At 34.7% G+C, this 16,154-nt stretch overlaps 1 protein-coding gene across 2 annotated transcripts in view; it reads left to right on the top strand.

The window, feature by feature from the left end:
* ZC3H12C (zinc finger CCCH-type containing 12C) overlaps positions 1–16,154 on the top strand; it is a 57,411-nt gene that overhangs the window by 15,471 nt on the left and 25,786 nt on the right. For both annotated transcript variants that reach the window (XM_055132478.1, XM_055132479.1), the window contains exon 2: positions 11,525–12,276. In XM_055132478.1, coding sequence (XP_054988453.1) covers positions 11,525–12,276 — 752 coding nt within the window. The remainder of the gene's footprint in view (positions 1–11,524; positions 12,277–16,154) is intronic.

A 16,154-nucleotide genomic window follows, 5' to 3' on the forward strand; every position in this document is an offset into this window, starting at 1 on the left:
GTGCTCAGGTCATGAGGTACCAGGGATGAAACTGAACCATGCATCTGCTGCACCACCTTAGCTACCTCCCCAGGCCCTTAATTTCGTATTTGTCTCTGAACCCTAAAGATAACTGCCTTAAGGTTATTCGAACTTAGTGGCAGGATTTTGAAATATCATAATCAAGCCTAGAAGTTTTGGCTTTGAAGAGCATTATCTACTTTGTTAGATAATTTTCTTTTTAAAAACTTTATTCCTTCAGTATATTATATAAATAAGCTTGGTTAAGATTAATTTATATACTCATCACTTTTTTGTTGTTTTGGTGCCTACCCATTGATACTCTGGTGTCACTCCTGGCATTGCTGAGGGGGACCATTTGCAGTGCTGGGGATTGAAATGTGGTTGCTCATAAGCAAAGCTGGTACCTTATCCCCTATTTCCGTCCCTCCCTCCCCTCCCCGCCCAACATTCTCCTTTTGGGACTATTCCTGACTCTCTGCTCAAGAGTGACCCCTGGTGGTACTTGGGGAACCACATGTAGTGCTGGGAAGCAAACCAGAGTTGGGAGCCTCCAAGGCAAGCAAGCAACTAAGTTCCTGTACTATCTTTCTGGCCCCTCTTAATCATTTTTCTTCTTCATTGTTTTTTGTAATGAAACTTTGTACTGTTGAATACTGTTTGGGGAAAGTCTTTTTTCCTACCGCCTTTCTGAATCAATTGAGAAAAAGAACTAGGCATATGGATATAGTATAGTACTGAAGAAAACTACTTAAGAGCAGAGTAGAAAGGGCATAACACTGAAATCTAGAATGAGATTCAACCACAATTCAGGCAGTGCTAGAGACCAGATCTACCATGGGCTTTCAGCATATGAACTGATCCTGGCATAAATGTGCAGATGAGGGTGCTGAACTTGCACAATGCCTCTTTCCAGACTCAGCCATCAGATAAATCACTCTCTAGTAAGGAGGAAGAAGCCAAATGTGACTGCAGTGGATGCCTCCTGTTAAGAAGTTGGAAGTGGAGGAGGCTCAGGAAAAGTCCTCTCACCAAGGAGACTCACTATCCCACATCTTTCGTAACTGTTGAAAACAGCCCCAGTAGTAGAATGAGAACTACAAGAATATGTGATTAACTGGGGATCTTTTACAATCTTATCCTGTCACAAAGGAGTAATCAAAACTAGTAGAGAATTTCTATTCAAAGGAACACCTGCATCGAAATTTGCAAAAAGCTATTGTTTTGGTATTTTTTACTGGTCCTATTATTTTCACCACTTCTTCTAGATATCAGCACTGTTGCTTCACACCATACAGACTGTACATATAGATTGTAGAGGACTACATGAGTGGTGCTTCCTTAAGAAGCTCTAAGCTTCTTGAGGAAGTTTATAAATAAGTTCATAAATAAGTGCCATAATTGTGAGTACAGACCATTTTATACTGGTACTTCAAAAGAGTTAGGAGTTAATTTCTAAAAATTGTAACTTTTTAAACTTTCAACTCAATTGTAATAATAATATTACATAGCAGTGAGATTATATCATATTTTCCTAATTGTACCTAGAAGACTGAAAGGTTAAAATTTTATGGTGAGATAGTTCAACAGGCTGAGTGTATACTTCGAAAGCAGGTGACTCAGGTTTGGTCCATAGAACCACCATGAGCAATCACTCAGCACAGAGACAGACCCCTGAGCACAGAGCTAGGAAAAGTTCCCAAGTACCACCTGCTGTGTAATACCCGCCTCCCCAAGATAGTTAAAATTCTAACAAAAAACTCATTAAAAAATGTTTTTTCTGTACCTTCCCAGTAGTGCTCAGAGGTTACTCCTGGTGATTCTTGACCAATCTGGCCACTGAGTCAGTGTGATTGTTGAAAGATGAGTACTGTGACGGCCCTGTGGTGCTGGAGAACACCATAGCCCCGCCAGCAGTGCCTGGGCCCAGTAGTGGTCAGGAAAGCATGTAGCACCAGATACTGAACCATAGTTGAGCACATGCAAGGTACAAGCTCTAACTCCTCTACTATCTTGCTGGCCCCTTTAATTACTCAAAATTTTTACAGTAATAGTATTGGTGTTGTCCACATCCCTGCCGCCCCCCATGCTTGGTAATTTCAGTTCTCTTATTAGTGAGATCAAACATTTTGGCAAACTGACATTTGCCCTTCTTCCTCTGACATTTCTAAGTTGCATTAAAAGTTAGAATTTCATCTCTTCCAACAGCAGAATAACATTCCATTGTGTATATATAACACAATTTTATGTTAAAAACAAAATGCCATATAACCCAGTATTTCTACTCCTTGGCATCTATCCCAAGAATACAAGAATATTAACTCAAAAAGATATATGCCCAACATATTCAATGCAGCACTGATTTAATTTATTTATTTTTTTCTTTTATTTATTTATTTATTTTTTAAATTCTTTTATTAATTCACCATGTGGAAAGTTACAAAGCGTTCAAGTTAAAGTCTCAGTTATACAATGCTCAAACACCCATCCCTTCACCAGTGCACATATTCCACCACCAAGAATCACGATATACCTCCCCCCTTCCCCCCACCTCCCCAGTCCCCCACCCCGCATGTGTAACTGGTAAATTTCACTTTACTTTCACTTTACTTTGATTACATTCAATATTTAAACAAAAAAAAAAATTCACTGTTATTGATTTGGAGTTTCTCCCCCCTAAAGTCGATCTGCTGAAAAGAAAGCATTTGGTAATTTGTTTTCCATTGCTGAGAATGAAGAGATATGAAGTCAGAAGGCCGCACTAGCAGCAGCATAGTTTTGGATTTCTGTATTTTAGTATCTAGTAATTAAGTCCAGAGAAATGTCTGCCAGGAATCGCAACATTGTAAGCTTGTACCTCTCAGCTACTTTATATTCCACATATGAGTGCGATCTTTCTATGTCTGTCTCTTTCTTTCTGACTCATTTCACTCAGCATGATACTTTCCATGTTGATCCACTTATATGCAAATTTCATGACTTCATGTTTTCTGACAGCTACGTAGTATTCCATTGTGTAAATATACCAGAGCTTCTTTAGCCAATCATCTGTTTTCGGGCACTCTGGTTTTTTCCATATTGTGGCTATTGTAGACAGAGCGGCAATGAACATGGAAATGCAGATGTCATCTCTACTATACCTTTTTGCCTCTCCGGTATATATTCCCAGGAGTGGTATTGCTGGGTCAAATGGGAGCACTGATTTAATTTAATAGCCAAGATTTGAAAACAACACACATGTCCAATGATAGAAGAGTGGATAAAGAAAAGCTCATGGCGTCAGAGATAGTACAGCAAATTAGGAGATTGCTTTGCATGTGGCAAACCTGGTTTTGATCTCCAGCCCCACATACGGTCCCCTGAGCACAGGAGTGATCCATGAGCACAACCAAGTGTGGCCCAAAATCCAAAAGGAAAAAAATATTATTTTTTATAAACAAACAAAAACAACAACAAAATTGTATAGATGGTGTAAGAGGATGGCACAAAATTTAAGTATATATCTATCTATATATATATAGATATATAGATATACACACACATATGCATAGTATGTAGAGGCCACATCTTGTGATGAGTGAACCTAGTAGTACTTGGGACATCATCAGAGCCACACCTTTTGGTACTGCTCGTGGCAGGAATTAAACTGGGGGCCTTGCATATGTAAGGCAGCAGCCCTCTATCACTTGACCCACACATCTCCAGCCAAAAATTGTATATCAGAGGAGAAAAAATCCATTTTGGGAGAAATATACCAGTAAATTGACTTGGTGATCACCACTGGCATGGGGAATCAGCTCCATACACCAGTATCAAAGCCCACATGTTTTTTTAGCAAATGTAGAAGATCATCTCAAATAGTTGATGTTTCAACTATTAGATGCACCCTTGGTATTAGCTAATTTTCTTATCCTCTTGAAACTATATACTGATTTTTTTTTCCGTCCTGATTATACTCATTATTGCAGTCATCCAAAAAGAGCCCCATTATAGTTGTTCATATTTACTTTTGGGCCATGTGACTAAGAAGAGCAGACCAGGGCTCACTTTTTACCTACAGATGTTTTAATGTACTTAACATTATCCAATACTAGCAACCAAGATAGCCTAAATACCACAGCAGGATCTGATTAGCTTTTTCAGATCACCGCTTTTATTGGCTATTTGCAAAAAAAGCTTAATCCAGTGATAGAGATCAGGGTTCCTGCTGAGTTCTTGGGTAGTTTGCTCTCATTCTTTGTGTTCAGTGTGGCAGGAATTAGTGAGATGATTCCTCCTCCAGAATTAAAGCCATAAAATAACTATGTAGTAGAAAGTATAGTGAAGGAAGAAAAAAAAATCCAAAGAAAAAGAGCAAACTGTATTCATACTAAGGCATTTCCTTTTTATATGCAAAAGAATGTTTTAATATGAATTCATAAATATTGGCATCAGTATAGTTATATTAATATTCATGGTTTTATTACAGTTTCGTTGTAACTACTTTTCTCTCATGTTTTGTACTTTTCTCTTACTTAATCAAACAGAGTATTTATTAGAGTACTGGTAAAGTACGTTTGCTACTGGCAAAGTATATTTATAAGCCATACTAGTGGTCTTTATCTTTCTTCCTCCTTTTAGGGTTGATACTTTTCAACCATGTAATTAAATGATAAATTTAAAATGCACCACTCCACTACACAAGAAGAAGAAAAATCCTTGTTGTTTCTGTAAGGGCCATAAGCTTAGCCAAGACAAAAAAAAAAAAAACTGAATTCTTTGTAACTTGTCATTTGCAATAAATTATGATATTAGAGATGATTTATCTTGATTCTTAGTAGGCTTATGAAGTTATACTCTGACAGAAACAGTATTGTAAAGCTTGGCAGGAAAAAAATAGTTATTGCTTTAGAAACTACATTGACATTATGAACCTAAACACTGAATATAGGACAAAAACATTTTTTATTTTTAGGTTTGCTCATATATTTAGAATAATATACTTTCATAAAATACTGAACTCATGTGAGGGAGTAATTGTGTCAAAGAATAAGCTACAATATCATATTTTATATTTTAGTTTTCTGGAAGCAGTAATTTGTAGGCTTTTAATAGGCATAACAAATGTTTTCAGTAAGATAACTAAAAACATTTACCCACAGAGGACAGATCTTCTATTTCATAAATAGAAAGATCTCATTTACATTTGAGTGGGCACAATAAGGATATGGCCAAAAGTCCCATTTTTTTATTCAAATTTTCACAAATAATCCTAAATTGTGAGTAGCCTCTATATTTGTGTGTAGAAAAAGGTTTGATTTAGATTTGGGGGGATATTTTCACCAAGTTTTATATTTTAGAATTATGATCATAATGGAGAAGACTAAGTTCTCCATAGACCAGCTTTTATCAGAAAATTATATTTGTAAGAACAGCTTTTTGCTTTACTCTTTTTATATGTATTAAAATGCAGTGGGGATGCCCCGTGTGTATGTGTTTCAAGTTCACATATATAGATGATAGGACAGCTCTAGGTTTCTATTTTCTCACCGCCACAGTACCTACAGTGTTTCAAGTTGGGTTGAATTTTTTTTTTCATGCTGAGTGGCCACTTAATAGGTAACGTATATGTAGTAGCTCTCAAAAGCAAGTAGCCCATAGGTCCATAGTATCATACATGCTACAGTCTGGAACTTTCATATAAATCATGGATAACAAGATTTTTCATTGAGGAAGCTTATTTTTGTATGTTTCATATTTTAAAATATCACAATATATCTTCTTTGTAACATTAACTTATTTCTAAACTGAAATTTGTCTTGCACATTTTATGAAATGTACGTGTTTAAATTAAATGCTATACATTTAAAACAATGAAAATTTTGCTTTTAATTACATGGTTAGTATCTTTGATGAAAGAATTTTACACTACTGTTTTTAAACTATTTAGACAAGTCATTGTGGTGATTTTTTGGGTGAAGTTAAATAGTTTTATCTACATGTACAGCTTAGATGATTCATGTTCGACTTGTTTTATGGCTTGCAATGACTCTTGTCTCATTTTACAACATGATACTTCTAAAAGTACTTTTTAAAAGCACTGCAAGTTATTAAGCCTCATTTTTGCTGTTTTAATTTTATCGCATTTTAAATTTTAATTCTCTACAGCAAAGTAACTGATACCTTAATATATTTTCAATTTCCCAATATTTCCATGATGAAGAGTTTCACTATAACTTTGTCTCATTTTACCAATAACTCATTTATTAAGGAAAATGGATTGCTGCAGTAGTTAATTATCCTTGGACATACTTCATTTTATTTCCCCAAAACAAAAAGCTAACACTATAGCCCCAACTTCTGGGGAACATGCAACTTTTACTACTTTTAGAATTGGTATCTTTGTTTCATGCATTAAAAACAAGGAGGAAAAGCTGAAGCCTGCCAAAGCCAGGTGTTTCTGGTTGGCAGCCTGCTCCCTAATGACTCTGCTCTCATAGAGCAGCTGCCTACTAGTCAGCTTTGTATGGCCTATTGTTGCTGCACACCCCCTTGTTAATACACATGCTGCCCCGGGCAGACCCAGAGAATGACATCAACTTGCTTATCTTAGAAACCTAGGAACCTGACGCAGGGTGCTGAGGTTGGCTTGCATCTGCCTGACCAACTAATTGTGAGCTTTCTGGCTTATGATTGGCTCTTACTCCACTCGGTAATAGGTTAAGCAAAGACACTGCCATTCCATCTGTTCAACCATTCATTGTTCTTCTTGCCTGCCTGGAAGTCTGCAGCTAAAATTGTGTTAAGGAGTTACTGCCGAAGCTGCTACAGAAGCCAATGTCTTTGTATTTTCCTGCTAACGTGAGTAACTGTGCTACTTAATGCCTTAGAAAGTTAGGCTTTGCCTAAATACAGAGTATTAATTTGAACTCTATAAAGAAAATGAGCACCTTAATTGAGAGACTATAAATTATTGCATGTGCCAAAATAAAAGAAAATTTAATTTTTCTTGTAAAATATGTCTGTGAGGCAGATTTTTACATTTCTGTGTTCTGGAGTTACTAATAAAAGCTTCACAAACATTTGCAAAGCATTAGGCATGGGAGACAGTCTTCAGTACTTAAAAATAAGTTAGAACGTTCTGATATTTTAATAACAATAAGATTTCATCTTGTCAAATTCTTGTTTTTAAGATGTCACTGTTCATATTAGTTACTACAAAGTAAGGTCAGATAGTTTTCCACTGTCTTAAAAATTAACTTTGGGGGAAGATTGGATACATATAGGTCGATAATTTCAAAAGCTTGTCTTTAAAATGATGATTAAGCATTTGACTAATTTGTAGTTTTAAATCCTTGTGTACAGTTTCTACTTCTTTCCCACCTTTTCTTCCACTAGTTTCATATATTAGATTGAAGATGTCATTCCAAGAAGTATTGCTTTCAAGAGTTCTGTAATGAGGAAGGGAGGTGGAGACAAAGACTTTCATCTATCAGTTAGGAGGGAAAAGAAAGAACATAAAGGGTTAAAAAGAGGTTTTCATTTCTACCACATGCCCTATTGTGTGAACATATGCATAAGTCTATTGAAAGTTTTCAGAAGATGGGCAGGCCACCAGTTGCTGGTCTCCTGCAGTTCCAGTAGACATCTGTTGCCCCAGAGCATTAACCAATCTGTTCAAAGGGACATCCTTCCTTTGTTAGCTAGAGGGATGCAAACAACAGCACTCACTGAAATACAATAGTAATTAAATACACAGAGACTACAGCAGTAGATATTTATTACATATTCATTATTTTTTTCATTGTTTTCATAGTATTACCATTTGGATAAGAAATAAAATCTTTCTGTTTGTGGCATTATAACTTTATATTATAAATAAATAAACTGATTTAACATGTTTATGACCTGATACTCTGATTATATAAGAAAATTAATATATTAGAATGTAATTCCTTTTTGACTTTCTAGAGGTAAAGGATTTTCCAAGTCATCTAATGAGAACTTTCAAAAAATATGTTCACTTTATAAGTAGAGTCTATGTATATACCACAAATTTCTAGTAAGTAACCATTCTACCATAAGTCTGCTAAAGTTTCGTTTTTGGTAATTAAAATATTTTCATTTAATTTTCATCTATAAAATTATCAGAAAGTTTTATTCATTTCCAATAAATAGTATGAAATTTAACTTACTGTGTCTTTAGTAAGAAAAGCAGAGTGTCCACTACCTATATGGAAAAAATCTATAGCTTTATTATAAAGTCTAGAAACCTGTTTCAAACTGTTATAATTTTGCCCAGTACCTTTTGTGTTCATGAATATAGTATATAAAAGTCAGTTATAACATATCCCTGATATAAGCTTTAAAGTTAAACCATATTTCTTGGAGGTTTTTTTTTTGATGTTATGGCATAAACTCTGACTTTAGTCAACTATTAACTAATAGTTGACTAAAAATGACTTATATATGCATTTGAATATACATAAATTCCAATATTTTAGAAGTTGCAGAAAAGGGCATTTTCTACTTCCATGTAAAAATAAGTTTTGTGGTGCTATTTAGAGTCCTTACTATCTTTTATTTTTCAAAATAATAACATTCTAAGGCACAACATTTGTTATTCTTTGTCATAAAATCTTATATATTAATTTCCTACATAAGGAATTTACAGATACAGCAGTCTGTAAATATTTTGGTTTTAAATATTAAAATCAATACTTTTTTATTGAATGATTTCAAAATAGTGGGAAAAAAATTTTAAGTGTCATAATAGGTCAAGGCAATTACCTACTAAGTAAAAAGCATCTTAGATATTCAAGTAATAAAACTGAAACCCTTACCATCTGGGTCAATACAAGATAGTTATTCCAAATTTGTATGTATAAAGAATACATACATAATATTTAGGCCTGAACTCTCATTTGCCTCTACCTGTACTATTTTCTTTTCAATCTGTTGACTTACAGGAACTTAAAATTATTTAAATGATAGTTTAGACAAACCACTGGATAACTTCATTCTGAGTTAACAATAAAATCTGAAAAATAAACAGAAAACTGTCAAGTGTGGAAATATTTAACCAGAAACTTTTAAAAGAATATTTGTCTAACAAAATTTTATATTAGCTTCATTAAAAGTAAAGTAGATAGGTCAAGGTTACATTTATCCTTAGTATTAAAATCATATTAGCCTAAATCCCTTTAATTCTTAATTTAATTCGTGTATATATTATATGAACTATCCCAAGCAAAAGGTATGTGGTATTCATGAAATATATTTGTATATAAATTATTATCTGCTTGAATACTAAATAAAATAAACATCTGATGTCATTTTTCTTCCATTATAGTCATATAATAAAACTACATAGAGTAGGTTTATGTAGTGTTACTGACACTTTTTTAAACTGAGAGTTACAAAGATTAAAGTATTTCTTTATAGTGAATAATTTTTAGTTTGAAAACTTTAAAGTTATCAGTTTGTCTTTGAAAAATGTTGACATTAAGAAAAATTTCACTTATTCTTTAAATGTAGCATTTAATGTAAATGGTCCCATTGATTATATTTTTCATATTTTCATAAAGTATTTATCATGTCTGAAACAGTTCAAAAAGAAAAAATTAAAGTTTAGTGTTAAAGTAGTATTTCCTAGTTCAGTTCAAGGTCTTGGTCAGTGAATCATTATTTCAGTATCTCAAAACAGCACTTAAGCAAAAGCCAAATTTTTCAGAGGAGATCAAAAATGTTGCCCATTAAATATATTTCCGCAGTCAGAGCAGATTGTGGGGTTTACAGAACAATGATGTCGGAGCTTCCAGATTGGTTTGGCAGCTGCATTGTTCTCGGAGGGTAAACCAGACACACTTAAGTCCCAGTCTCTTTTATAGGCTTTTGTTCATACCAAATTATTCTTTCACTGTGCTAGCATTCATGATGGCATGTTAAAAGAGTGCAGCTTAGCAACCAGCTTCTGGTTGCCAGGCAGCCCAGCTTCCAATCGGTTTTCCTTATTTAAGACACTTTTGGTGGATGCTCTAGGAAGGCCACAGTACTGGTTTTTCTTTTAACTGTATCCCTTTATTGGATGCTGTTGTGATTTGTTACTTGCATTGTAATGTCAGTACATTATAGTACTTAATAAATCACTTGAGTATAAAGATTTGCTTTCAAAAAACATTTTTTAATTCTGTATAATTGGGCTCATGCATATCATTAATATAAAAAATATAAATAGATGCCACTTCATAATGAGTAGATATGTAGAGAGCTTTCCTAAGGAGTATTTCTTCTTATCAGTTATACAAACAGGAGCAAGGAGAGTTTGATGCTTCTTTGAAATTCCTGAATGCTGTATTAGAATAGTGATATTAAAGTTATCTTCTCAAGGAAAAAATCTCCTGTAGAAGTGTGTAGAAACTCTTACACTTAAGAAATTTTATTTTGTTTTGTTTTGGGGCCACACCCAACTGTTCTCAGGGCTTACTATTGGCTCTGCACTCAAGGATCTCTCCTGGCAGGGCTTGGGGGAGCCATCCTTGGTGCCAGGATCTGAATTTGGGCCAGCCATGTGCAAGGCAAGCATCCTACCCACTAGAAAGTGTTTTATTATCAAGCTAAAGAATCCATGTTCTCTTCCCTAGTATTTACCATAGATAATATAATTATTTCACTTTGTAGAAATATTTTGTTTTCTAATGTGTTCCCCGGGTATGCATTCAAATGTGTGACTTCTTAGGAAATCACTTACTATTATCTCTTAACATTAATATAACAGCTTCTTTGTAGTGTAAATAAGATGCTGAAGAGTTTTAGAATAAAATGTTTTCCCCATTTTCCTTTTTAGTTTATTTAACTAGGTATTTTATGACAGTCTTAAAATTCAGCTACCACTAGTTCAGTAATGTTTTCTATGGATAGAACACTGGAATTACTTTAATAAGTAAACTACTGATATAAATCTGATATGAATACAGCACTTGAATGAAGCACAAGAGAAAAACTTCTGCTAACCTGTTCTAGTAGAGAAATAACGATTATTCTCAGTAGACTTCCAGGAAAATAGTAAAACTGAATAAGTATTTTAAATAGTTAAAGCACTCCTATAGGAGAAAAAATGACTTCCTGAAATATATTTCACATAATAAGATTACATTCAGTATATTTGTTGTTACTTGTGTAGAATATTTATCTACTTTCTGTAAATGTGCAAAGAATTAAAAAAAATCCCTCTCCTCCCTGCTGCCCCTCACTTAAAATAGGTGGTGTGGTGCCCCTGGCCCTCAATATGAGTTATTTAAGGTTTAAAATTATATTGCTAGGAACATGGAATTATTTTGTTAGGAATATTGAAGGAACATGGCCTTTCCTATGTATATTCTTCATCTGAAAAATATGGCATAATCCTATATTTGCAAGGATGTTATAAAGGTTATCAAAACATAAAGTTGATATTCAATAATTGGTCATTTTCTTCCATCCCCTTTACTAAACCAAAAATAAAACAGTAAATATATAAATTTTAATATTTTCTATTTTTCTCTAGGAATACGGAGTGCTTTGCATTCAGGAATACAGAAAAAACAGCAAAGTGGAGTCAAGTACATGTGACAGCTTCATGGGCTTGAAGGATCATCTGGGGCATGACCTAGGCCACCTTTATGTGGAGAGCACTGACCCACATTTAAGTACATCTGTACCTTGGTCATTGATAGAAAAGCCAACAATGGATAAAGTTCATTCCGGGAAAGAAGAAAAAGAGGTATCTGAAGAAAATGCCAGCGCTGGTGACTCTGAAGAAAGCACAAATTCTGATAATGAGTCGGAACAATTGAGCACTGTTTCAGCAGAGCCATGCTTATTAACCAAGACTCACAGACAATTGTGTAGGTCTCCCTGTTTAGAGCCTCACATACTCAAACGCAATGAAATTTTGCAAGACTTTAAACCTGAAGAACCCCAGACCTCATCTAAGGAAGTGAAGAAACCCCCTGACGTTGTGCGAGAGTACCAAACAAAACTGGAGTTTGCACTTAAGTTAGGATATTCTGAAGAACAGGTTCAGCTCGTGTTAAACAAACTTGGTACTGATGCTTTAATTAATGATATCTTGGGAGAACTTGTTAAACTTGGAAATAAAAGTGAAGCTGAACAAACAGTTAGTACAATTAATAATATAATGCGGGAAACTTCTTCCCTGGAATCTCAGAGGTCTGAATCTCCAATGCAAGATATTATAACAGATGAAGGGGAAAATCTAAGGCCAATAGTTATTGATGGCAGCAATGTGGCAATGAGGTAAGTAGGAAAATTTCTAGATAAAGATGTAGTCCAAATATCTTTTATAACAAGTATCTGTCTGATGCGTGTTGAAATCTGAGAACCACTGTTTTTATAAAAAAGTAGAAAATGCTTCATAGATTATGAGAAGGCCACTTTGTAATCCTCAACCCTTTTAAAATAACCTGATATTATCTTTCTCATTTATGAGCAAATGAGACAGGATTTACATTAACTAGCTGAAAGCACAACAAAACTGAGAGCCAAATATATCTCACTTAACTGTCTACACTCGTCATTGAAAGATAAAAAACAAATTAAAAATTTCATACAATATAAAGCCTTGACAGCCAAACTAGATCATTTGGCTCTAAGGTCAGAGAGATAGTACAGTAGGTGGAGCTTTTGCCTTGCACATGCCCAACCTGGGTTCAATCCTCAGCATCCCATATGGTCCCCTGAGCCCTGCCAGGAGTAATTCCTATGTGCAAAGCCAGGAATAACCCCTAAGCAGAGCCAACCCCAAAAAGTTAACTCTTTCCCAAAAAAGCAAATGATGATGATGATGATGGTGATGATAATAATAATAAACTTGGCTCTAATCTGATAGTTATTAAAGATTTTTGAGGAGAAAGAACAATAATAGTTATATCTTATATTGATAATTTAGCAGTGATATTTAAAACGTATTACAGAAATTAGGGTACTGATTTGGATATTGACTATCTTTAATGGAGTGAAGTAGACCTTAAACATAAAAGTATGAAGTATAATATGTGTCTGCCACTGAGAATTCCTTCAGTTAAATATCCTCTTCTTTGTTTACTCTTTCCCAAACTTGCCAACAAAAATTTTTCTATAATAATCCAAAATTACCAAATCTTAGCAGTAGCATGTAAGTAGCATGTAAGGCCCTGAAATTGCTGAGGGAGAGTGAGTAATGAGGGAAAGTAAAATATGAAGGAAACCTACAAATACCAATAACTACAACTACTATATACCAAAATCATCAGAGTTCTTTTTAAAAATTCATTTTCCAGATCTCTACTCTAGGGGAGTCAAATTCAGTGGGGGTATGGTAGTGTCCAAATAGCTGCATTATTTTAAATGCCAGAGGATTCCTAATGCATGATAGTGTAGAGAATCATTCAGCATGAACTGTGTTGATATGAGCAAGTCAGAAGATAGAAGATTCAGGGAAAGAGTGATTTAGAAAACATTAGTATTAGAAATACAGTGTTGCACAAACCAAGAGAGAGAAGAGCCCTCAAACTCAAAGAGGCTTTAAGGAGAAAAATCTTGTTGATTTTACTGAAAAGAGATCAGACAACCTGACAGCCAGGAAGTCATATCTTCAAGAATGCCAGATGGTATTAAAGATAGAAACCCAACTGCATAATGTTAAGAAATGAAGGAATAGAGCTTGACAGTTTCAGAAATTTGACCGAAAAAGGGAAGGAACAGGAGGAAGAAGAGTTGGGGAAAGAACTTAATTTGTTTAGTTTTCTTTTTAAGAATGAACCTACATAAGCTGAGAGGACAGGAAAATCTCTAGAGGAGAAAAAAGCAATAGTAGGTTTTAATTTTTGTAGCAAAATTTCGGAGGAGACAAGAAAAGCACACAGGGAGAAGAATTTGGCATTGGAAGTAAATAGATATATATTTTTTTGGGGGGGATGGACAAAAACAGTCCTTGAGGCAGTGGAAGGGAACATCGTGCAATGTATAAAACTGCATCTCCTCAAAGAATTTTTAAGGTGGGTGTCATTAGAGAAATAACATAGTGGGGTCAACCTCACATCCACTCATATAGCTTGAAACCTAGTTCATAATGAAAATGAAAAGTATTTGGATAACCAAACCTCTATACAACTCTGTACAACTTATCCTCTATACAACTCTATACAACTCTATACAACCTCTATACAACTTATCCTTTGTGTTGAGAATTACCCACAGGAAAACTTTAAATAATAAAAGATACATAAATAATGCATTTCAAAAATCTAACAGTTATGAAAATTAATAAGAGACAATGTATTTTAATAAGAGACAAAGTATTTTCTTCTCTCCACCATATATTTTAAACTGACTCTTAAACTAAAGTGCTTCAGGCATTTTCAGGAGAGAACAAGTTTTTTTGTTTTGTTTTGTTTTGTTTTGCTTTTTGGGTCACACCTAGCAATGCTCAGGGGTTACTTCTGGCTCTGCACTCAGAAATCACCCCTAGCGGTACTCAGGAGACCATATGGGATGCTGGGAATCGAACCCAAGTCGGCCCTGTGCAAGGCAAACTCCCTACCCACTGTGCTATTGCTCCAGCCCCAGAAGAGAACAAGTTGACAGAAAAAAAATTTTACGAGCATTTTTCTGTCAACCACAATAAAATGTTGTACCACATCCATAACTTTGAAAGTACCAGAATTAGTAAAAATTTGCAAGGCAAGCACCCTACCTGCTGTATTCTTCAGTTAAGTACCCTGTTTTTAATATGCCACACTGACAGAACTGAGCACATTTGTCAAGTAGAGTTGTTCAACAGAAACTGACAAAACCTGAAAGTTAGTCTGATTTGTGAGAGTTATTTCACTATTAGCAAAGAGGACCAAAGTATGGAACGATAGAAAAAAACTAAATTTAGAGAAAGCCCTAAACTTCTGTGTATTAAATTTTGGACATTCAAAAAACACTGATTCTGAAATATGAAACAATAAATATATTTCATGAATCTAGACTAACAAATCCTGACCAAAAAATGTAATTAATTTTATTTTTAAAAAATTGAGTAATTTAGCAAATGTTTACTAAGCAAATAGGTCTCTTCAACTGGGCACTTAGTACAGATATACTGTGAAATGCATACTATAGATACAGAATCAGAAATAAAGACATCATATGTTTCTGAAAATATTTCTCATGATGCTATGGTTTTTATTTCATCTAGGCAATTTTGCAATTTTTTTAAATCTCCATTAAATTTGAAGTAGTACAGTAGAGAGTAAAGAATCAGTCTATCCACAGGTACTCAGTAGCTTAAAGTCCTATTTTCTTAATTAAATCCAGTGCTCTTTTCATTCCCCAATGATTGGTGGTTAATTTGAATTGTCATACCATTAATAAAGTATGGTCTTATAAACCATGAAGGATGGGAGTATGACTGGTTGGCTGTTAAAACTATTGGATTCCTAAAAGTCCTTGATTTCTCAAAAAAGTTTTTGTGACCTAGTCGCCTTACTCCATTAAAACTTAAAGTAGTGTGGTAAGCAAGAAAACTTCCTATAGCCCATGGGAGGTGGGAGGGAGGGTTCAGAGAATGAGGCCTGAGGAGTTGATTTTTGGAGCCATACACAGTGTTACTACTCAGGGCTTATTCTTGTCTCTGTTCAAGGATTGGTCCCAGTTGTAGTTTTCGAATCAGGCAGCACTGGGGATTGAATTTGAGGTTCCCACAGGCAAAACATGTACTCCAGCCCTTTGGACCACCTCCCCTACTGCCTCAAAACCTTTATAAATTACTCTGTGTCATGCTGTTGAACAAATTCTGTTGGGAAGAAGCACCCTCTCTTTTTGGTATAAACAATAGGAAATCCTTCCTCTTCATCCCCACCTTTTCCTTCCCTACACCCGATCATTTCATGTACTCTCTCTTATTCAGTAAACCAAAGTTTCTAAACTTAGATAAAATCTTCTGACAAGTGCATGGACCTCGGTTTTATGAGAAGTATTTAGGATAAGCATTTTCTTTGCTAATAATTTCAGGTGAACCACTTTTGGGCAATATAAAGCATGTTTAGTCTCTCTTATTGATTGGGGATCACCAAAAGAATTTAAGCCAGACAAGAATAGCATATTCAATTTACCTTAAAGAATAATCACTCACCCCACACCACCCTGAG

This window comes from Sorex araneus, chromosome 3 (assembly GCF_027595985.1).
Source record: "Sorex araneus isolate mSorAra2 chromosome 3, mSorAra2.pri, whole genome shotgun sequence".
In the NCBI taxonomy this organism is placed as follows: Eukaryota; Metazoa; Chordata; class Mammalia; order Eulipotyphla; family Soricidae; genus Sorex; species Sorex araneus.